This window comes from Leiobunum rupestre, chromosome 4 (genome assembly GCF_980474605.1).
Source record: "Leiobunum rupestre chromosome 4, qqLeiRupe1.1.hap1, whole genome shotgun sequence".
NCBI lineage: Eukaryota > Metazoa > Arthropoda > Arachnida > Opiliones > Sclerosomatidae > Leiobunum > Leiobunum rupestre.
Genome location: NC_143387.1, coordinates 60,857,169 through 60,881,270, shown reverse-complemented (window position 1 = coordinate 60,881,270; position 24,102 = coordinate 60,857,169). Strand labels below are relative to the sequence as shown.

General features: G+C 40.1%; 1 protein-coding gene across 1 annotated transcript; it reads right to left on the bottom strand.

Moving 5' to 3' along the window:
- Nucleotides 1-3,275: 3,275 nt before the first annotated feature.
- LOC149948603 (uncharacterized) lies at nt 3,276-23,595 on the bottom strand. Its single transcript, XM_090171117.1, has 5 exons — nt 23,304-23,595; nt 5,132-7,520; nt 4,699-5,070; nt 4,078-4,632; nt 3,276-3,993 (listed from the first exon to the last, which is right to left on the bottom strand). Exons 1-5 carry the CDS (start codon nt 23,593-23,595, stop codon nt 3,276-3,278), a joined length of 4,326 nt encoding a protein of 1,441 aa, XP_090027243.1.
- Between the last annotated feature and the right edge of the window lie 507 nt (nt 23,596-24,102).

Genomic DNA, 24,102 nt, shown 5'->3' with positions numbered 1-24,102 from the left:
ATAGACGTAATTGTCATAGGGCAACACGTTGTAAAACGAAAAGGGATACAATATTTCCACCAACGCAACTTCCCACCCCCCCTTTAATTCTATAGGTTCGGGTAATTTTATCGTGAAACAGGCTACCGTATTATTCGGAAATATCTCGAGATTTGAATTACTGGGTATCGTTAGGTAAAAGGCTTCGGACATCTTTAGCAGAAACCCAAGAATTGAATGTAGCCGGATACCCTAACCAAGAAACGAAATATTCGACTTTACCCTTTGAGCGTCGCTTCTTTAATACTTTGTCAATTGTATATTCTTCCGGTTTTATAACTCGTTGAATTTCTTTGAAATAAAAATATCCCGTGATGGGTTCGTCAGCCAAATCAACGAGCTTAAATTGAAGAGGTCTTTTAGTATTCTTGAAAACAACTTTAAATATTTCGGCGCTCCAATTTTGATCGCTGTATCCTTTTAAAAACGGTCTGGCAGTTCGGGTAATCCTTACGTAATCGCCGACTTTGATACGGCATTTTCGGGGCTTGAGGGCGGCTGGCTGGGACTGCCCTGGTTTGTAAATATTTCGATAAACTTGAAGAATATTTTTGTCGTTTACATCGAAGGGAGCCATTTTAATTGTCGTATGATAACTGGCGTTATACGAATGAATTAAATTGGGCAGCTCGTCGAGATAGCGTCGCGTGTTTTTATGAGTAAAAAAACGATACATGCGCTGTTTCAGGGTCCTATTAAAACGCTCTACCATCGCGGCTTTAACGTCGCTATTTTCGGAATGGTAATGTCTAATGCCCTCCTCTTTTAGGAGTTTTAAAACAGTCGAATTAACGTACTCCAACCCACGGTCGAACTGTATAGCGCGGGGCTTGCCCCGCTCTTTAAAAATTATTTTCAGGGCGCGGGCAACCTCAGCGCCGGTCTTACGTTTTAGGGGGACGGCAAATGCCACTCTCGAAAAGCAATCTATACAAGTAAGAATAAATGTGTATCCGGAATTGTCGCTCGCTAAAGACCGCATATCTGCCAAATCAGTCTGATAGAGGTCTAGTCTGTTTCCTACACGAATCTTTCGTCTTTGGAATTTTCGAATAACTGGTCTATGTAACGTATAGGCGTCGTGAGTTTGCAAAAACGTTTCAACATTCTCCCGAGATATTCCGAGCTCTTTGACAGAATCGTATAATTTTTCAACACCCCCGTAGCTAGCTGGATTACGAGAATCGAAATATATTTTTTCGAGTCTAGTCGTTACGTTTATCGGTAACTCTCCCATTTCAAAATTTTGGCACTCGGCGTTTTTTTTTTACGTAAACGGTTCTTAATAGTAGGCGACCAAAGTTTCGGTGACTGTCGAGGTGTCGCGAAAGAATTAGGCCCGACAGCTGACGGCAAAGTTTTCTTTCGTTTGGAGGAGGCGAGCGAAAGATGGGGGCCCGGGGGGGCGGAAGCTGTTAGGAACGAAGTAGACGGTAATGGGGTGGTGGTGGGGAAGGCTTGAGGGGTGATTTTCCGTAGTTTACCCACCAGGTTATTAAATTTTGACCAACTCTGGGGTCTCGGCGCGTGGGGACTTATTAGATAATATACTAAATCAACAATATCAGAATCCGTTTGTATTTCACCGTCTAATAAAATCTGCCCCTGGCTGTCCCACCGCAGTCGACCGCTGTCCGAAATCAAATGATTAAATATCTCTCGGGCGCTCGCTCTGTATCCTAGCGGGAACAGATTGACTAATGTTTCGTAACTGGGCGTATCGTTATTTTCAATCGGTTTATTTCGAGCGTGCTTTTTTAGTAGCATCTCTTCGTATATCTTCCACTTGGTCCTGTCATCGAGCGCTTCGCTTTTTAAAATATCCGCCATTTCCGTGTCAATATCCGGTTTGAGTTGTTGATGGGGTGGCGTAATCGGCGCTAAAGTCATTTTTTTCGAGTACCTTAACATTTTTTATGTTCAACCTGTTAGGGCTCCCACGAGCGACGACACAATAGGCAGAAGAAACGAGAAAAATCCGGCACCTTTTTGATTTAATAATATTCGTTTTTTAGTTTGCCAGCCCAATTTTTTCTGCGCAATTTTGCGTAACGTTTTACGGTGTATTTTTAATCGTAGTTTTTGCCGCGTGGTTAGACGTATATTCCCGATAAGAGTATTATACACGCAATCAGATATTGCTTCGATCAACTCTTTATTGGCGTTAATTAAAATATTACGTCTCTTAACGCCCTTTAATTTGCCGATCGATTCGAGCAGATGTTTTTGCGACCTGACTCGTCGAGACATTGTACATCGAATGAATTCGACTCGCTGGGGGGGTGTGTGGTAACTAACCACCCCTCGGAAAAGTATTATTTCGGAATGTATACCGAGACTTGCTCGCCGGGGAAAATATTAGTTCTGATCCGATGTGAATCGGGGCAATCTTTCTGAAGGTCGATCAATACGTAAGAGTTTGGTTCCTTAGTCGCGTCAGAAATCGCTTCGATAACAAAGTTGGAATTATCAGGGGCCATTTGGCGCGCCAAGCAATTAATCTGTGTTTTGTCCCGTACATTTTTCGTTAAAAGTATGTAGTGCGCATTGAGGGAAATTTCGCGACACCCGCGACCCTGATGAAATAAATTTTGACTTATGTAGATAAAGCTAACATTACGATGATGCGAGACTTTGGTGAACAATTGGGCAACTTCTCCCTTTTGGCCCGCCCCCATTAAATCGTCTAAAACCGCCAGTATCCGTTTCGAGCCGTCAAATAAGTCAGGATCGGGTAAACCCTTATGAAATATAACGTTATATTTTTTAAGTTTATCGTATCCTGGCTGATCCTCGCCGTAAAACCAGTGGATTTCTTCAATTTGAGGTTCAAACATTTGTTTTAAATGTTTAATCAGTTTTTCTACGAAATATGTCTTACCACTTTGGCTAGGCCCGCAAAGTATGATGTTACAACTGTGATAAAAAGGGTACATTATCACCGCGTAGCTGAAACCAGAATGAAATAAAATGGACATTTTGTTTTTATATATAATATTTTTTATTTTTGACAATAGCACAACACGTTTTCCCGTGACACACCCCCTTGCCACGTGGAAAGCAGCCGGCGCGCTAGAGACACACCCCCCTCGTGACCCCGACGCGCGCGGATAGCGGATCGAGAGAGAGAGAACGCGCGCGCCTCTCTCTCTCTCTCTCTCGAACGCCGAGACGGCGACTCGCGGAGACCGGCGCCTCTCGACCCGCGGCTCGCCCGCATAAGAGCGAAGGTTTTTTTAAGCGCGTATTTTATATCCGAATGGAACTGTTCGGTAATTCGATAAAACCCGAACTTTATCCATTACGGGCCGATACGCTTTTTCCAAGTCGACGCTAACGAGCGTATGATCCGGAAGTCGACGTATTTGTTTGGGCAGAGGCACGGCAAACGCCGCCGGTATTTCAGTTTCTTCGTCAGTCACTCCTAGCATAGTTTTTAAATTTTCGCCGTTAATGATATGCTGATTACCGACATTAATTCGAAATCCTTTCACTTTCGTAACGTTAAATTTTTCGCCCGTATCCGGATTTTTCACCCAAAACGAGTAATTTTTTGGCCCGCCATACGCGGCTTCGTAAATAAACGAATTCTTTCCATAACCGGATAACTCGCTGACCATATCGCCCAAATAATGGCCCGTAGTTATAAGGGGTTGTTTCGAGACGTACTGGAGGGCGTCAGTGTCCAAATATAACGCGTTCTCTCCGACTATTTCAAGATATTTTAATAAAACTAATCTCGCTTGACAGGTTGTATAAGCGGCTATTACGCAATTTGTATGTTTTAGAGGGATTTCCGCTTCCTTGATGGGGGCTGATTTCACTAGAAGAGTCGTATCGTTGACTGTCAAAACCGATTTTACGTTGATTTCCGGATTTGATAGCAGTTCAAAGAACACTTTGGGTTCGCGAACGATTTCAGTTTTGGTCACAATGGATCGCTGACCGAGTTTTCTGGAAAAAAAAAGTTTTAATATCTATCACGCTACCTAATATGATTTATAACCCCAATGGGGGGGTAATAAAATCCATACAGACCCCCACATGGAATTCAGCATTAATTTCGAGATGGCTCGAAGACCTTCGTTTTTGGAGACTTTGGTAGGGTCCAATTTGACCCCTTCATGACGTTCGAAAGCCGCAATGTATTCAGCCTGGGCTTCGGGGGTCTGACAATCTGACGGCCAGCCGCTCGCCTCCACCTTGGTTTTTAGGAAACAGTCAACGTAATCTCGAAAAATCCCACCGCTGTCCGTTGTAGGATCGTATTGCGTCACCGTGTATGACCAGGCCTCAATTTTTTTTGTAATTTTGTATCCGCGATTTACCGCCCATCTTAATTCGTCGATTACCCAAACGCCTTTAAGCATTCTTTCGTCGTCAGAATGCTCGCAGTCACCCTGATACCGTAAATCAGCACACGTCCGGCATAGGGTAAACGTTAACTTTTTGTTAACGGTCCGATACGGAAGAATAGGATGGAATAAATTGGTTGGCGGGAGCACGTTACATAACAATAATCCCTCAAAATCGTCAATGGCTGGAATATCGCTACCGAGCAGAATTGTCGGATGACCAACGGGGACTTTGCCACTATAAAAAGGAAAACACACTTAAATATTTGTTTTCGTTATATATATATATTTTTCGATATAATACCGTTTGTTTATAAAAGGGTACAGGCTGCAAATGTCCACGTAGAATATTTTATCGTCGGTCCCTTCAACGTTACAGTACGTTCGTAAGGCTGATACTCTGCCCCCGAAAAAAGCGGCTCGCGGGTCTAAACGTTCAGTTAAAGTTTCCGAAAAATTAGAATTTTTTAAAAATTCATTTATGGCTGGATTTTGTTGTTTTTCCAAAATCCAATCGCACCCCCATTGTTGAATGACGGTATAACCCATTTCTTTAAGTTTATTGGTTGTCCGCATCGTGTTGGAAAATCGTGTATTAAGGGTATCGCTCGCGTTAGCGTATAATGGCTGGTTCCTATTTACAGAGTCCCCGAAGCAAGTCCTACAACCGTGATACCTTTAATGAAAAAAAACCTGTTTATATTTTGTCTCTTCGAACTTTTTAAAATAATACTTACCAACAGCCCTGATATTGTAGAGCGTTTTTCTCACCGATTAGACCATCAATTTTAATTTTTCCAGCACGCGGTTCTCGACCATTCAGCGTTGATACGATGGTAACATTCCGGACATGCGCTTCCCAAGCCAGCCATTCTAAAGCCTCGGTGGATTGAGGCTCGGATAACCGATACAAATTAGCCGGTATTATGCCAATCGTTTCTGGCTCCAAAAATTTTTTCCTTAGCACGTAACTACACACTGACGCGATAGTCACACCCACGCTAAACGGATTAACTTCGCACAAGTCTTGAAATAGTTTCATAAACTTTAAACAACCCTTAGCTAATATGTGGGTATCTCTAGAACAATAGAGTTTTAACGTTTCGAGGTAATTAAATCCCGAACTCTTTTCGGATTCGAGAGCGTACCATTTGTTAAAACTTTCGCGGTCTTTCGCCGTGAAATATTGGGCCCCGTAAGCTTCCAAGGGGGGCAGCGAGTTCTCCGAGACGTAGTTTGTTTGTTCGGGTTTGTAAATGTCAAAATTATTATCAACTACGTTGAATAGAAAATGAGGGAAAAAATCTTTCGTATATTCGCGACCCAGCTCGAACGTATCCGCGAATTTCGACAGAGGAATGGGTATATAATTATACGAATCCGATAGAGTTAAATTGTGTAGTTTCAGTTGCAAGATGCGAGTTCCATTTATTATCGGATCGGGCTCAAACGAGTCGGCACTCTCCATTATAACTTGTAATAGGAGTTGCGTATCATAATTACTCGCATTATGTCCCAGCGCGGTCACTCTTCTTATCCGAGCCAGTGTTCTTAAATATTCGAAAAAGTTTCGCGCGGAATCTGAACCCAGAAATTGTCGTTGGCGAACGCCGCAAAATCTGCATGCTACGTCGGGGGTATCAACACACGCGACACAATAAGTTTCCGACACGCATAAAATGGGTTGATGAATATAACAGTTTTTCTTATCGGGGTGCCGTTTGGTTTGGACCGTTTCAAAATCGTAAAATATCCACATTTGCGTAGGCTGACCGTTGGAATCGAAACGGGGTAACGGGTGTCGCGGGTCTTTTATTACTTGGATGTAACATTGATGTCCAGAGGGGGAAAACTTACGACAAACGGTACAATACTGTTCGGTACAAGAATGCAGCTGGCCGTCGCGTTTAGTCAAATCGATTAGAATCGAACATTCCGTGCAATGAAATAAATTTTGACATAATGATAATTTATCGCCTGTTAATTTTATTTTATGATGAGCGTAGCAATCGACACCCGTAAACTTACGTAAACAGTCGGGACATTTTATTATATCTCCGGTACATTTTATGGCCCTGCAGCACGCGAAACAATAGTCTGAACACGCGTGGGTGCTATCTTGTCTGTACCCCTCGAGACACTTTGAACAAAACTTTTCTTTCCCGAATAAGGGAGCCAGCTTTTTAACTAGATTGAAATGCGCCCCCTCGTTTAAAAGTACAATACGTTTTCTGTCCATACCTCCCCTTACTCTAGAATCGTACACCAAGGTCGGCCAGCTGTTTTTAATTTGATAGATTAAAATATCGTATTCTTTGAGATACGTTCTAAATTTTCTAATCGATTCGGGCGACGCGCATTCTTTATTAGGTCGGACACCCGATTTGGAGCATAGGAGGAGCGCCTCGGCTCGCTGAGCCACATTGTTTTCTTTGGAATGCGACAAAGTTTCATAGACCGTTTTTAGTCTTTTGTTTTCGGGCTCGTTCTGATATTTACACAGCGCCACACCGACGCAAAGAGCTCTAGCGAGACAGATTGAGTCGCTGTTCGCAATACGGACAATTGATTGTCTATTTCTAGAAAACATGGCAAAGGTCTCTAGTCGTTTCCGTTTTGTACGGCCACCGCCTTGGGGGAGACGGACAATGGAAAAAGTTAAATTAACGGGTGCCAGGAAAAACGCTTCTTCCTCATCTGAATATATAGATTCTGAAATCTCGTCGAGAAGGGCCTCGATATCAATTTGGTCACGTCTCCTAAATGAAATGGTTATATCGGGATGCGCCGCACCCAGCGCCGAACTACGGATTACTAGTTGTACCATGTCAGCGGGACTTACATCGCGTAATACCCGTTCAGTGACCCTGGCAAGCCCTTCCGCTATATTATTAGATATTTCAGCTTCCAATTCAATTCCCGTCATATTGAAGTTCGGGAACTGTTTTTCATTCTGACCCAAAATTACGCAATTAGGGTCCTCAAAATCAATATACCCCACAATTGGGAAATCTCCCTCCGCCTCCCCGTAACCGCTTTGGTTAAGTAGGTCGTTGAAATAGTCGTCCACCATTTCGGCGGATTCACGGGGTTCAGCATCATCCACCCGGACAATTTCAGGGGCGTCTATAAAAAATAAATATATATTTTAATTTCTTAGATATTTTTCGGTACGAGAGAAAAAAAACTTACTCTTCAGGTAGTCCAACACAGGTTCGTCATATTCGGCACCCAACATGGCATCCCACTCGAGTTCGAGTAATTCTTTTTCCCGCTTATTATATCTCGCTTCAATAATTTCGCCTAACCGAGGCGGTAATGCTTGATTAAATAATCGGAGTTCGGCTACCGTTTGGCACGCTTCTGGAACGTGGGTGATAGCTTGAACAGTTTCAAAAATTTCAATAACCGTCAAAATTAATTTAAAACTCAGACGGCTAAAGATTGCGGGTAACTTATTTGGTGCAAACCCCGGCTCTAAATTTAAAAATAAACATATTCCGTAATAAAATTGCAGTAGTTGCGGTACGGACCAGGGTCTATTTACCTCCAAATCGTCTAGAAACCAACATAAGCTTTCGCTATCCATTTTTTCTAGGTGCTAAGAAAACGACTTCCAACTAGAGAATTCCGCTGATTAGTGAAGTTTCTTGGGCCGATAGGGCTCTATTTATACGTATCTTTTGAGGCTGTATAAAAATAATATCACGTCGTTAATTCGAAACTCTATTATATAAAACTCGATTGTTTTCTAAAAGATGAGCCCCAATGTTTTTTAAGCCCATAAATTTAAGGATGGATCAAGGGCTACTTTAATGATAGACCCATAAATTTGGTGGCTGTTCATCCTTTTATCGCTGACAATAGTTGTTTTTCAAAAGAGCCGCCCGAAAACTCTTTTGACTATTTTGACAAAGCTGGGTGAATATACGAAAAAAAACTTTTTGACTGTGTCCTTCTTGTTCTCCGAGCGGCCCCAATTTTTTTACGAGCCGCTATTTTATTAGACACCAAACCCTTAGGGTGGAATCCTTTGGGGGCCACGCCGCTCGAGTCTTAATTGAACAATGTAGGCCCCTACGGTCTTTTTCTTTGAAGGGAAAATTGTTTAGGGGCTCTTTTTTTTTGTGTCAACCCTAACCTTTTTTACGATGCAAATTAAGACCCACGCGCGACTCCTGAATTTAACTTGACGCGTCAAATCGGGTATTGTTAAAATAGTGTGCACCGAAATGTTTATAAAAAGCGATTGTTTTCACAGCTGTTTTTAAGCGTCGAAGGATGGTCATGGTGAAAGAGTTATATGCTCAAAAACTTTTTAAAAAAAGACGTTTCAAACTGTTAGATATTTTTTGGGGACAAACGTTTTGTCGAAAAATGGTTATAAATGAATGTTGTTGCGCGTAGAATTTTATGTAGCCCCATAAACTATGTGGAATAGATCCTCTTAATTATTGCATATATTTTTTTCATTTCTCGTTTGTATTTTTCATTTGTAAATAATTCCTTTCTATATATTAGTTATTTGTCAATATTTATTTTTGTATATTTTAGTCATTTGTTTATTTTAGTCATTTGTTTATTTTAATACTTTGTATGTCATTTGGTTTTTTATAAAATATATAACGTTTAAATCCCTTTTTTGGTTTATTGATAAATTTAGTTTAACGATAACTTCCGGTATGGAAGGTTCTATCCCCGCCTCTCCCGTTAGTCGGCTTATCGCGAACAATCCTAAAAACGCATTACTAATCGCGTTGATTTTACTTTTAATGGGACTTGTAGAATTTCTATCTCTTTGGTTTACCAATATGGCAAAATTTGACTAATCGCGTGAGTCATTGAGTCAACCCATTACATCATCCTGATTACGTCACCAAATTATTATCGCTATATAAGGGATTCATCCCCGTCATCCATCGGCAGTACACTACAAACCGTTTCTCGAGCATCATGTCTAAACGAAGCTGTGTAGATAACGTTCCTGGGCCCACTAAAATGTCTAAATTTGATCCGACTCAGCGGAAAGTTAACCCTCGGTATTCACTTTCATCCGAGCTTTTCGTTACTACGGGTTTTACGTCTGAGCTCGATATATCTGTAGCTCTATGCAATAAAATCACACACCAGGCCTTTGAAATGTCTTCGCGCGCCTGGGATGATTTATACGGCCACTGGGAACAAATAAATGATCCACAAAGGCTGCCCTTTCGATCACCGTTCCCGTTATCAGACGCGCTAGTGACCGCCGCCATGTCTGACCAAAAAGAATTAACCTTGCAAAGCACGATATCCGAAGCGTCGGTCGTAATCAAAGCGCCGGAAACTCGAGAATTGGACCGACTCAAATATTTCATTAATTCGCACATTCAACTCCTTAAAGTGAACCAAAAACTCTTTGAATTAATGGGTTACGTTATAACCGATAATTATCGTAAAATTTACGAAATATTGTATAAAGAACCATGTGCACCCAACAATTTATTTCTATCGGATGAACATGAAAGGTATGATACCGTTGTCCGCTACGCGTCCAATTACGTAACAGCATTTAAAATTATTGACGATTTTAAAGAAACAGTGGCCAACCAAAATATGTTTTGTGTATTTAACTTTTACAATTTGTTTAATATGGTATCTACACACCATAAATATATTAAAAATAAATTGTTTTATCTTTAAACGTTTTCATCCGCTTAATGTACTGTAACTTTGAATATCTAAATAAAACCTTATAATTTGTATACACTCTGCTCTTTTTTTCCCAAAACACTTTTACCGATGACCGCCCGCTATTTTACGCTACCCTTAGGGGCCCGAAAGTGTTTGTCGGCGAAAACCAACCAACTCGACATTCACTATGACGGGTAGGCTGTTTGCATAACATCGTTTCACCGCCATAGGGGCAGATAACCTATTGACCTAAAATGGGTTAACACCTGGGTTTTATGGGTTATAACATCGTAAATCAGCTAACCTTTTGACCTAAAATGGGGTGCCTCCAGCTATTAACTATGATGGGTAGGCTGTTTGCATAACATCGTGTCACCACCATAGATAACCTATTGACCTATAATGGGTTAGCACCTGGGTTTTATGGGCTATAACATCGTAAATCAGCTAACCTTTTGACCTAAAATGGGGTGCCTCCAGCTATTAACTATGACTGGCCGGCTGTTTGCATAACATCGTGTCAGTCCACACCACCTGCGGAATAGGGGCAGATAACCTATCGTAAATCATCTAACCTATTGACCTAACATCATAAATCAGCTAACCTATTGACCTGCCGAAAATGTACGCAAAATGGGGCCCCTATAGGGGGTCCGTTTCACACCTATTTAACGGCTGTTTGCATCGTGTCCATAGGGGCAGATAACCTATTGACCTCGTAAATCAGCTAACCTTTTGACCCCGCCGAATATTGCCGCAAAAGGGGGCCCCTATAGGGGCCCGTTTCCCCCGCCCGCAGGTGCCCCTTATCGGTAGACGCACTCACTTATCTCTATGACATCTTTCCACTTTTACCCATTTTGATCAAAATTGATCAAAACTTGACCAATTTTAATTTTTTTCGTTAATTTTGATCAATATTTACTCTTTTTGGCATTTTAAAATTTTTTAATTTTTTCAAGATTTTTAGAATTTTTCAAAATCCCATGTTATTTTCGGTAAGGAATTTTCGAAATTGTGTTGTCGAAAACATTTTTGGTTGCCATGGCAAAACTAATGCCCATCGAAACGTTTCCCTTTTGGAATTTTCATGATTCATTAAGGCCTACTTAACCCCCGAGTTTGAACAAAATCGGTGAGTTGCACCTCGGGTAGTCTCCTTGTCAGTTGTTAGTGACTGGAATTCTCTCCCACAATCTATTGTTTCGATTACCGACTATTCGCAATTTCGTTTCTCTTTAGCCGTGTTCACACTAGACACGTTGGAACTGTTTTTAAACGGTTTCGTAAGATAATATTGAACATTTTTGGTGTTAACTGTATTAATATATAAATATATTAGAAAGCAAAATTTTACAAATTAATCGTTCGAAACCGTTTTAAAACGTTTCCAAAGTGCCTAGTGTGAACGTGGCTTTTGAGTGACCATTTACAAACCTCTTCGTAACTCCCCCCCCCCCCACACTGTTTGACAGTATTCGGTCATTATTGTGTATTTTTTCGCTTGCTTTTCTTTTTTCTTAATTCACTTGTTTTGTATCCTTGTTTTGTAATTCACTGTACTCAGTTAACATCCTTGTACCTACGTGTCTGTACATAAGTCGTCACGGCTTGGCAGACCATTGTCATTTTATAAATAAATAAATAAATAAAATAAATGTTTTCCTCTTTTGCTTTAATGATTACAAAAGGCGCTTAGATAAAACATCTTCAAGGATATCACCAAGAAGTAATATATCCGAGAGCCAGGACTGGCAGTTACTGTTTATATAGTACTTGTTGAAATTATTTAAATTTTTTCACCTGTAAACAGAAGGTCGTATTTTGCTAGACCTTAATATGTCAAAAAAAGCTACCCGGTTAAAAGGAAACACTTGTTGCATACTGTACAGGTGAAAAGTTTCCATTATTTCAACAAGCACTATATAAACAGTAACTTTCAGGTCCTTGATCTCGGAAACCTTACTTCTTGGCGATTTCCTTGAAGTTGTTTTATTGAAGCGCCTATTAACCGGAAATAATTTGAAATGGTGATAGATAGAAATATTAGCCATCAAAACAATTTTTAGCGGCGGCGCATGATCAACGTCCTAGTAATGAAGCCCCACCCATCCTAGCGACTAAGGACAAACTATGTAATGCAGTTCGATATTCATGTTTGAAATTAATACATTCATGGTTTTTTTTTTACTATACAGGGTCTTTTTTTTTGCTCGGAAAAGTGTTTTTTTTCAAAAACTATTTATAGTACCGATTTCAAATTTGGAAGGTCAATTCTCTATACCGGGGGACATCAGTTTGAGAAATTTGAGCGTTTTCGGTAATGTTTTTCACCAATTTTGAAAAATTATTTTTCGACCACTAGGTGCGAGATAAAAAATTTCTATTATAAAGTTGTAGGCCGTCATCGAAAACCCTTAAAAATTGTTCACTCGACGAAAAACAACTTATTTATCAGTGAAAATTCGAGCTTGAAAAATTTACAAGTTGGTGAAGCCAAATTACGATTGTTTGAAACGATAATTGAAAAGGGAACAAGTCTAATACAAACGTAGTAGAGTTTTCACACTTGAAAAAATGTACACGTTTGGTTTTTAAATGCAGATATTTTATTCACATAAATTTTTACAAAACATTTTCAATAATATCACCATTGGCTGCAACACAGGTTTGTGCGCGGACAATTAAGTTCTCAAACGCTTTCTCTACCATTTCTGGTGTGACGTCTCGGTAAGCACTGATTATTCGTCTAATGAGTTCCTCCCTAGTTTCAATGGGCGTGGCGTATACCTTTGCTTTAACGAATCCCCAGAGAAAATAATCCAGCGGTGTTAGGTCAGGTGACCTTGCTGGCCAATGCACTGGACCATTTCTCCCTATCCACCTTTCAGGAAACTCGTTGTTGAGGTGCTCAGTTACTTGCCGGGAAAAATGCGGAGGGGCGCCATCTTGCTGAAACCACAAATGACGTCTTTCAGCCAATGGAAGGTCGTCGATTGCATCACTCAGTTCGTTCTGTAGAAAATGTAAATACCTTTGGCCGTTGAGGTTCGTCGGCAGGAAAAAGGGACCAACCAAACGGTTTCCAACAAGTCCAACCCAAACATTGACCCGTTCAAATTGAACCTGGTGATGATATTCAAAACCCCAATGTGGGTTGATGTCAGACCAAAGATGGCTGTTTTGATGATTAAAGGGCCCATCTCTAGAAAATGACGCTTCGTCGGAGAACAAAACATGGCGCATAAATTGTCTATCTTCTTGGACAGCATTTAGTAACCAGTTGCTAAATTCATAACGTCTTTGATGGTCTCCGTCAATTAGTCCTTGGTGGAGCGTAGCTCTGTATGGGTGATAGCGATTCTTACGAAGAATTTTCCACACACGATTTGCAGAACAACCTAAAATCAGCAGCGGCGTTAGCGCAACTGTGACGAGGATATGCCACAAAGTACGCGAGTACATTGTTCTCGAAGTCTAAATCCGGTTGACCCAATCCGCGAAACCTAGGTTGCAAGTTACCAAATTGATTGAAATCGTGAATTGCTCGTCTTACTGTATTTACAGATGGTGCTCCATTTGGATGTCTTTCTGCGAAGATTTCAGTCACTCTTCTAAGGTTTTGCGCTGCTTCTCCATAGTAAATGGCAACTATCTCGGTACGCTCAGCTACTGAATAACGAGGCATTGTTCGAAATATTATCAAACACTGATAATAATCTCCCAAAGTTTTCCTTTAAATACCCAATGCATGTTTAGGATTGACCTATAGCCTCGTGTTTTTTAAATCCGGTCGTTTTTTTAACCAAAGTTTCAACTGGATTAGGTAATTCGGTTTCAATTATCGTTTCAAACAATCGTAATTTGGCTTCACCAACTTGTAAATTTTTCAAGCTCGAATTTTCACTGATAAATAAATTGTTTTTCGTCGAGTGAACAATTTTTAAGGGTTTTCGATGACGGCCTACAACTTTATAATAGAAATTTTTTATCTCGCACCTAGTGGTCGAAAAATAATTTTTCAAAATTGGTGAAAAACATTACCGAAAACGCTCAAATTTCTCAAACTGATGTCCCCCGGTATAGAGAATTGACCTTCCAAATTTGAAATCGGTACTATAAATAGTTTTTGAAAAAAAAAACACTTTTCCGAGCAAAAAAAAAGACCCTGTATAACCGTGGTCGATTCCTAATTGGAAAGCTAAACAAAGCGCTCACCACACACCCACACACCGATGCATAAACACAGGGACACGTTAATAACTGGACTATAATGTGTTGCTTCGCTATCGCTACACTATTCATAAAGACTAGGAATATTGCACTGTCATAGATTGTTATAAATTTTTAGGTCTTTTATTTAATGCACAAAGGATGAAGTTAATTATTTCCGTCGTCGTCAAATTATCCCTCTTTATTGAATTACGAAGGTAACCAACATTGAGTTGGAAATAATATAGAGGCACAATTCAAATCTGATAGTCGCGGGACAAAAATTTTGCTTTGAATCTGAAACGTTATCACTCGACGAGGATGCCATCTATCTCAAGCGGTGGGAATCTTTAAAGCTGTATCAGGGTGTGTATGATGCGAAGGCCTAGTTGTCATGTGCACCAAAATAAAGTTTATTATTTTTGAAAAAAAAAAGCCTGAAAGCAAAACCCATAGACATAATAAGGAAATAGACACCTTACGTGGAGTTTGATTTGCCAAAAATAAACGGGAGCGATAACTAGCAGACAACCGGCAGTTGTTCCGTATTCCTGGGGTACTACGTGTAAAGCGCCACTTAAGTTAGGTGGCGTTTTAGGCTAGGCGCCCACTGGCTCTCCGTTTCGTAACCGTCCTGCCTTCCACAAGGCATTGTCTCCGTTACGAAGCAAAGACTTGTGGAAGCTAGGACGGAGACGTTACGAAGAGAAGTTCACGAGCGCTTGGCCTAGGTCACGTAGTACCTAACGCTTAAGAATATTTATCGGGTTTAAAATCAGACGCAAAAACTTTAGCGGTAAATTTGAAAAACGGGTAATTACGTTTATGTTAGTTAACATGTTTTATAATTAAATACCCAAGTTTTTGTTATTTTTTTATAAAAACAAGTTGGCAAGCCAAAATATACCTCTCCCCGGAAGAATTGTCCCTAGTTGCATTAATTTATCGAGATGACCCTTAAAGATATATCTCCGCAATTCAGAGTTATTTACTGAAAACGTAATCCTGGTTCGATCCCACCCGGTATAAAATTTTAATTATAATAACAAGTTGGCAAGCCAAAATATACCTCTCCTCGGAAGAATAGTCCCTAGTGGTATTAATTTCTCGAGATAACTCTTTAAGATATATCTCCGCAATTTAGAGTTATTTGTTAAAAATGTTATCCCAGTTCTATCCCGCCCGGTATAAAATTTTAATTATAATTAAAATAATTGAGACGAAACGACCAATTTTAATTTATTCAGAATATCATAAGTTAGTTGTTACAACAGTGAATTGAATTTAACCCTTTTTTACAGTACAAGTTTATAAGTTGAATACATGTATAATACGAAGCAAATTTTAATGAAAGAAATATCTACAGAGGGTATTATAACGACCGTTCGCTTTTTGGTTTATAATTTTAACGGAATCGGGCTGATTTTAATTAAACGATAGTTTATCAAAATTTTGTTAAAATAATATTCCCTACGGCCGCGCGATAAATTTACGATAATAATTTCCCGTCGCCGTTATATCGAAAATTTATTTGATTCGGGATTGCCAGAACTGTAATGTTGTGGGCGAGTGATTAGAAAATAAAATGGCAACCAGAATTTTACAAAATTATAAATGTTTATTTTTATTCAGAACAGTCTATGGAACGTTCTTGATTCAACTTTCATCAATAGCCCAACAATATACAGGGTCTTTTTTTTTGCTCGGAAAAGTGTTTTTTTTCAAAAACTATTTATAGTACCGATTTCAAATTTGGAAGGTCAATTCTCTATACCGGGGGACATCAGTTTGAGAAATTTGAGCGTTTTCGGTAATGTTTTTCACCAATTTTGAAAAATTATTTTTCGACCACTAGGTGCGAGATAAAAAATTTCTATTATAAAGTTGTAGGCCGTCATCGAAAACCCTTAAAAATTGTTCACTCGACGAAAAACAATTTATTTATCAGTGAAAATTCGAGCTTGAAAAATTTACAAGTTGGTGAAGCCAAATTACGATTGTTTGAAACGATAATTGAAACCGAATTACCTAATCCAGTTGAAACTTTGGTTAAAAAAACGACCGGATTTAAAAAACACGAGGCTATAGGTCAATCCTAAACATGCATTGGGTATTTAAAGGAAAACTTTGGGAGATTATTATCAGTGTTTGATAATATTTCGAACAATGCCTCGTTATTCAGTAGCTGAGCGCACCGAGATAGTTGCCATTTACTATGGAGAAGCAGCGCAAAACCTTAGAAGAGTGACTGAAATCTTCGCAGAAAGACATCCAAATGGAGCACCATCTGTAAATACAGTAAGACGAGCAATTCACGATTTCAATCAATTTGGTAACTTGCAACCTAGGTTTCGCGGATTGGGTCAACCGGATTTAGACTTCGAGAACAATGTACTCGCGTACTTTGTGGCATATCCTCGTCACAGTTGCGCTAACGCCGCTGCCGATTTTAGGTTGTTCTGCAAATCGTGTGTGGAAAATTCTTCGTAAGAATCGCTATCACCCATACAGAGCTACGCTCCACCAAGGACTAATTGACGGAGACCATCAAAGACGTTATGAATTTAGCAACTGGTTACTAAATGCTGTCCAAGAAGATAGACAATTTTTGCGCCATGTTTTGTTTTCCGACGAAGCGTCATTTTCTAGAGATGGGCCTTTAATCATCAAAGCAGCCATCTTTGGTCTGACATCAACCCACATTGGGGTTTTGAATATCATCACCTGGTTCAATTTGAACGGGTCAATGTTTGGATGGACTTGTTGGAAACCGTTTGATTGGTCCCTTTTTCCTGCCGACGAACCTCAACGGCCAAAGGTATTTACATTTTCTACAGAACGAACTGAGTGACGCAATCGACGACCTTCCATTGGCTGAAAGACGTCAGTTGTGGTTTCAGCAAGATGGCGCCCCTCCGCATTTTTCCCGGCAAGTAACTGAGCACCTCAACAACGAGTTTCCTGAAAGGTGGATAGGGAGAAATGGTCCAGTGCATTGGCCAGCAAGGTCACCTGACCTAACACCGCTGGATTATTTTCTCTGGGGATTCGTTAAAGCAAAGGTATACGCCACGCCCTTTGAAACTAGGGAGGAACTCATTAGACGAATAATCAGTGCTTGCCGAGACGTCACACCAGAAATGGTAGAGAAAGCGTTTGAGAACTTAATTGTCCGCGCACAAACCTGTGTTGCAGCCAATGGTGATATTATTGAAAATGTTTTGTAAAAATTTATGTGAATAAAATATCTGCATTTAAAAACCAAACGTGTACATTTTTTCAAGTGTGAAAACTCTACTACGTTTGTATTAGACTTGTTCCCTTTTCAATTATCGTTTCAAACAATCGTAATTTGGCTTCACCAACTTGTAAATTTTTCAAGCTCGAATTTTCACTGATAAATAAGTTGTTTTTCGTCGAGTGAACAATTTTTAAGGGTTTTCGATGACGGCCTACAACTTTATAATAGAAATTTTTTATCTCGCACCTAGTGGTCGAAAAATAATTTTTCAAAATTGGTGAAAAACATTACCGAAAACGCTCAAATTTCTCAAACTGATGTCCCCCGGTATAGAGAATTGACCTTCCAAATTTGAAATCGGTACTATAAATAGTTTTTGAAAAAAAAAACACTTTTCCGAGCAAAAAAAAAGACCTTGTATATTCCTTCTACGTAATTGTACAGAACTGGTACTTAAGTGTCTAAGACAAGATTTATCTTAGATCATCGTGATTGAAACATAAACCAAAACACACTTACACTTAAGTAAATATTATAAATTATACTGAGTAATTTTAACTAAATTCAAACTACTTAACTATAAACTCCGTCTTAATTAGCAGCTGAGAGCTGAGAGCTACTAATTACTTCCAAGCTACTTAATTATAAATATTTCATTAAATATAAGATTAATATTATTTACAAATATTTCATTAAATATAAGATTTATATAATTTATAAATATTTAAAATGATGTAAAATAAATTATAACTTTGTAAATGACATTCGCCAAAGCTGTTTTTTAGAAAAACACAGTGGTTAGAGTAAATCTCTTGCACGAGGCAGACCCGGGTTCGATTCCCGGCCGGCGCCAATAAATCGCAAATTGATACTAAGACGAATACCGTGAACAATTGGTGGAAACCCTGCCATTGGACGTTGAGAGGCTGCATTACACTCAGCATTCGGTCCGTCCCAAAGTCATTAAGTAGAAGCTGGAGAGAAAACGACCGTACAAACACAACATACTCAACATCTACAACCATCATAACACAGACACCACAATCTCTACACCCATAACCAACATAACACGAACTCAACATTCTCAACCTACATTACAACCTAAACATTACAATAACGAAGTATCCAATCAAACTGAATTAAAACTGTCGCGACGGTGAGCGTTGACGAAAACAAGTTGGCAAGCCAAAATATACCTATCCTCGGAAGCATTGTCCCTAGTGGTATTAATTTCTCGAGATGACCCTCTAAGTTATATCTCCCCAATTCAGAGTTATTTACTAATAACGTAATCCCGGTTCAATCCTGCCCGGTATAAAATTTTTATTTGAATTAAAATAATTGAGACGAAACAACCGAGATTAATTTATTCAGAATATTATAAATTAAGTAGTTACAACAGTGAGTTAGACGTACTAAAACAATGCACAATTGACTTTAACCCTATTTACGGTACAAGTTTAGCAGTTAAATATAATACGAAGCCAATTTTAATGAAAGAAATATCTACAGAGGGTATTTGTATTTTTGTCGCTTACGAAATACTTGCCGCATAGTTAACGCTCATTTTATTTCAACGTTCGCCCGATCAAGATACCGTAGATATCTGGTAGTGGACGACTCGTAGACTGTCGGAACCTGTTGACGTTGTGACACATACCGCATGAAAAAGACCAAAACCGTCCAATTTCCAATATCATATAATGACTCGAACACCCAGGATATCAATGACTGCATTAGGAATCGTAGATATCCAAATATCCACACCAACAAAAAACTTATTAACAAGAAGCGAAAAACTTACCATTCACAAAGCACAGAAAGCCACTTGACTAAACGTATATCAATAAATGACCGTAGAGGGAATAGTTAGGGTTCTTTATAAATAAACACAAACGAACCCAATTGATGAACTGCATTAAACATCTTAATCAGCCGAGAAAACGTTTAAAATAAATTACGACCGAGTTGAAAACCAGACCAACTTGATGTTAATAAATAAATTATTAAGCTTGAAAACCAATACGCTAAACCTAATAGATAAGAATATACGACTGAAAAAACTAAATAAATTACAAAAAACTAACGGGTTCTACCCTTTATCTTATCTGCTGACTGCGCTAAAACAAGATTTGACCATTAAATTTTTTGAAAATGCGACGTATACACTTTGAAGGTTCCGTCAAAAATTATCCTTTCCCAAACGTAAAGGTTCTCAAAACATTAATACACAAAAAATAAGTAAAAAGGTTCCTCCAAAAAAATGAACCATTTTGCGGAAGAAGTAAATAATTTTAAAAGAATAAAAGATAAAACAAATATACAACCGCAAAAATAAAACGTCAAATAATAGAAGAAACAATCTTAAACTCCATTCATTAAAATAAAACGTCAAATAATAGAAGAAAAAAATCTTTAACTCCATTCATTAAAAAAACACTAAACAAAAGTACCAAATTGAAATAAAGCAACTTATTATATTAAACAAGATTAAGTCTTTATAATTTTTTCGTAAAAAAACCACATTAGGCCTTCACAATTTCATTCGTAAAAAAATTCAAGACTTTGTTAACTATTATGCTTACAATGAGTGTCTTATTTGCAGTATAGCTTGAAGTTATCGTTGGTTCTGTGGTAGAGCGCTCGACTGCCTAACTGAACGGCCCGGGTTCGAAACCTGGGTGACGCATCTGTTTTTAATCCAATGAGAAATCGCTAAATTAGAATTTCTTCGATGCAATAATTTAAATCTTTCACGAAATCTTGCTCTATTTCAATTAAACCAAAATTTCATGCTCTATTAAATACGCTTTCGATAAAGCTGAAGGTCTAATTTTCAATGAAACGTAATAAGTGTCGGTGGTTCTGTGGTAGAACGTCCGCCTGTCAAACAGGCGGTCTCGGCTTCGAAACCCGCCCGATGCGATCGCAAATTGATACTAAGACGAATACCGTGAACAATTGGTGGAAACCCTGCCATTGGATGTTGAGAGGTAGCATTACACTCAGCACTCGGTCCGTCCCAAAAGTCAATAAGAAAGAGTTGGAGAGTTACCACCCGTACATACACACCACAAACTCAACACCCACAAACGTCATAACAATAACACAACATTACCACCCTACACATAAACATTACAATAGCGAAATATCCAAACTACTGAATTAAACCTGTCGTGACGGCGAGCGTTGACGAAAAAAAAACCACCAAACCAACCCCGACTGCAAATTAATCCGTTAACGCTCACCGTCCCACGGTGGTTTTGCAAACACGGTTTTTCGACTTTGTTCCCTAATTACTAGCAACTGCGAACGCAGAGATCTCGAGAAACTGCGTACGCAGTGATTACACTTTGCACCGAAAATGCGAACGCGTTCGCAGGCCTGACAGACCCACAGACCCACAGACCCACCCACAGACAGACACGGTCGTTGTATAACCCCTCCTAGGGTAAAAAGACTAACCCAAATCAATCCGTTAACGCTCACCGTCACACGGTGGTTTTGCCAACCCTTCGAGAAACTGCGTACGCAATGATTAACCTTTGCAGACACAAACAGACAGACACGGTGATTGTATAATCCCTCCGAGGGGATTTTGTTATAATTAAAATTAACCTTATTTTAAATTCTCACAGCGGAAATATTCGCGAATCACGTCAGAGTACCTAAACGATTACAAACACGAACACGTGATGATTTTTTTATTTTCTCACCTAATCGACAGGCGTCGCTTAAACGTAGTACCTCAGGAATACCGAACAACTGCCGGTTGTCTGCTTGGCGTCGCTTCCGTATTAACCACCCGTAGAATCTTGGGTCTATTTCTTTATTATGTCTATGGCAAAATCCGCGTATATCTTTCAGATTTTCGTATTTAGCAGAGATTCTATACAGCGTAAGTAAATGACAATTCGACGGATTATATAAAAACACTTAAGTCTACAAAATATACGCGGCTCCGAAAGTATTAGTAACCGAGAGGGACACTATGCGTTTGGGCAGGGTTATAACCCTGTTTAGGGTTAGCTTTTGCTAGAATAGTTCTTATTCCGGGGCTTGGCTTTTGCAGCGATTGTCCGCCAGAAATAAGAGAAAGTCAGACAAGTCTGACGGAAGTGATGACCTTTGCCCTGGCGGTAGCATGGCCCGGGTATGTACACCGCTACGAGGGAGGTTTACGCGACCCCTTGTCTTGTCTGGAAAGGGTAACGCGACAGTTCCCCGGGAATGGAAGAGCCAACCCGGCGATAAAAATGAACTAGACAGAAAATAGCACAAAAAATAATAGAAAATTGGATATAGTGACCAAATAATAAAAATAAATTGGTATATAGATCTGAGGGTTAGGTACTATAAAAACAATTAAAGAGTTGAGTCTAGGAAAAACTGGGTCACTTGTTGTCGGATGTTGAATGGTGCGAAGTCGAGGGAATGGTCGTTGAGGAGGCGTCTTGCGTATTCCAAGGTAGAGTAGACTCATAGAAATCTCATAGGTAACTAGAATGCTGCCGTGTAACTGGCAAATGGGCCAAACGCCGTGGCAGACGATAGCCAGATCTCCGCCAATCAGAGCTCAAAGAGTGGTTCTGCCAAGAATTTAATGTCACCAGAGAGAATGAAGTCTCCTATCTCCCGCTATAGTAGCGGATCCAAGGAGGATTATTATCCTCCTTGGCGGAACCACTCTACGGCCTCTCATTGGCTGAAGGTTCAAGGCGAACTGGCGTCAAGCTCGGCCGTAGGCGGCAGCATTCTAGTTACCTATGAGATTTCTATGAGTAGACTCTATACCTTGGAATACGCGAGATAAGTTCTTGTAAAATGTGGCACGTCAGCAGGAAAGGCGTCGACTGCAAGAGGAGCCGGGTTCGATCCCAACTTGTGGCACTGGGTGAAAACTCGGAACAACTCCTTCTGCGTTGAGTTTGCAAGTTCTTTCCCCACTGATTTAAGGGGTTTTCCCCTTCCATAAAAACTTGTTGAGGTTAACGGTAATAGTTAGTGTAGGGAGCTGTTGGCTCCCGTGGCATGCAGGGCTTGCCACCACCCTCCTACGCATTGTAACCCGCCCACCTGAATTAAAGGCTTCAAAAGTCACTTGATGACTTAGGCCTAAGGTGGTGCCTTGGTTATTAGCGTAGCTGATTATTATTATTATTATTATGAATTATTATTATTATTATTCCATGAATACAAGCCTCATGATTAAGATAGGCTCTGAGATTATCGATTACGGTGTGATCGGCGGGCTGAACCGGATCCAGACAGTACAATTATGTAGGTGGGGTGGTGGAGTGGTTAGCACTTTCACCTCGCAGCAAGAGGAGCCGGGTTCGATCCCAGCTTATGGCACTTGGGACAATTCCTTCTGCGTTGAGTTTACTGGTTTAATGGGTTTTCTCCCTAGCTCTTTGGTTTCCCCTTCCATAAAAACTTGTAGAGGTTAACGATAATAGCTAGTGTAGGGAGCTGTTGCCATGAATTGCATTGTAACCCGGCCACCTGAATTAATGGCTTTAAAAGTCGCATGATACATAAATACGACCGCCTTGCAGGAGGATTCAAGAAACTGGATGTACTAATTGATGATGGCCAGTGAAAACGCGAGCGGGTAGAGGCAAGCGAATGAAAATCATCCGAAGTAATGCTACAGTCGAAATTATCGGAATACTTCAGTTTTGGCGGTGGAGACGACGAAGTTCTTTCATTCTTCCCTCCAAAACGACGTAATATTTTTCCGCTAGAGTCCGTAACCTGGAAATTGTTCGGGAAAAACTGACGTAGAAGCATGTATGGGCCACTGTATTGGTGAAGCAATTCTCGCTGCGTCCAAATGCAAAATAAATCCCCTTCCTTAAAAGAGACTTCAGGTTGCGTAGAGTTGAACCAGGGTTTCCTTTTATCCTGTGATATGGAGTGTCGTTCTGCAACTAGAGTGCGTGCACGGTGAGAGTAGGTGAAATTATCCTGTCCAAACTGGCTTTGAATGGTGCTGCCAGGGAGATCTAAAGCGGCATCCAACATCAAATCAGCTTCATATCCATGAAGAAGAAAGAATGCCAGTTGTTTCATGCATGGACGTGTTGTGGACAAACACTAAATACATATTGCGAAAGCATGTTGGTCAGCGTTTTGTTGAAATGTTCGACTAGGCCATTAGTACGAGTTTGCTAGGTAGTCGTCCGATGATGATGGACACCGATATAGTTGACGGTCTTCTTCATGAATTGGGTCCCACGGCCAGAGATGAGGTCCCGGGGAGTACCATAGCGTAGGATAACTTGAGTGACCTAGAAAACGGGCCGTTTCTTCAGCAGACTCCTTCCCATGTAGGTGTCACTCTTAATGAGCCTGTGGATGCTTAGGCTCCAATGGACTGTGCCCTCTCCTGTGGCTAGGTGGACTTCCTCGGTCTCAGAAGCACCTTCTTTCCCTGGCTCGGGTTGATCATTTTAATGTCCCAGCAGTATTTCATCACTTTGGTTCCTCTCCTCTCTGCCCTTTGTGCGGGCTGGAGGGCGATCTAGCCCATTAGTTTTTGTTTTGTCCAGGGACTTGCCAGTCGCATATTGCTTTCCA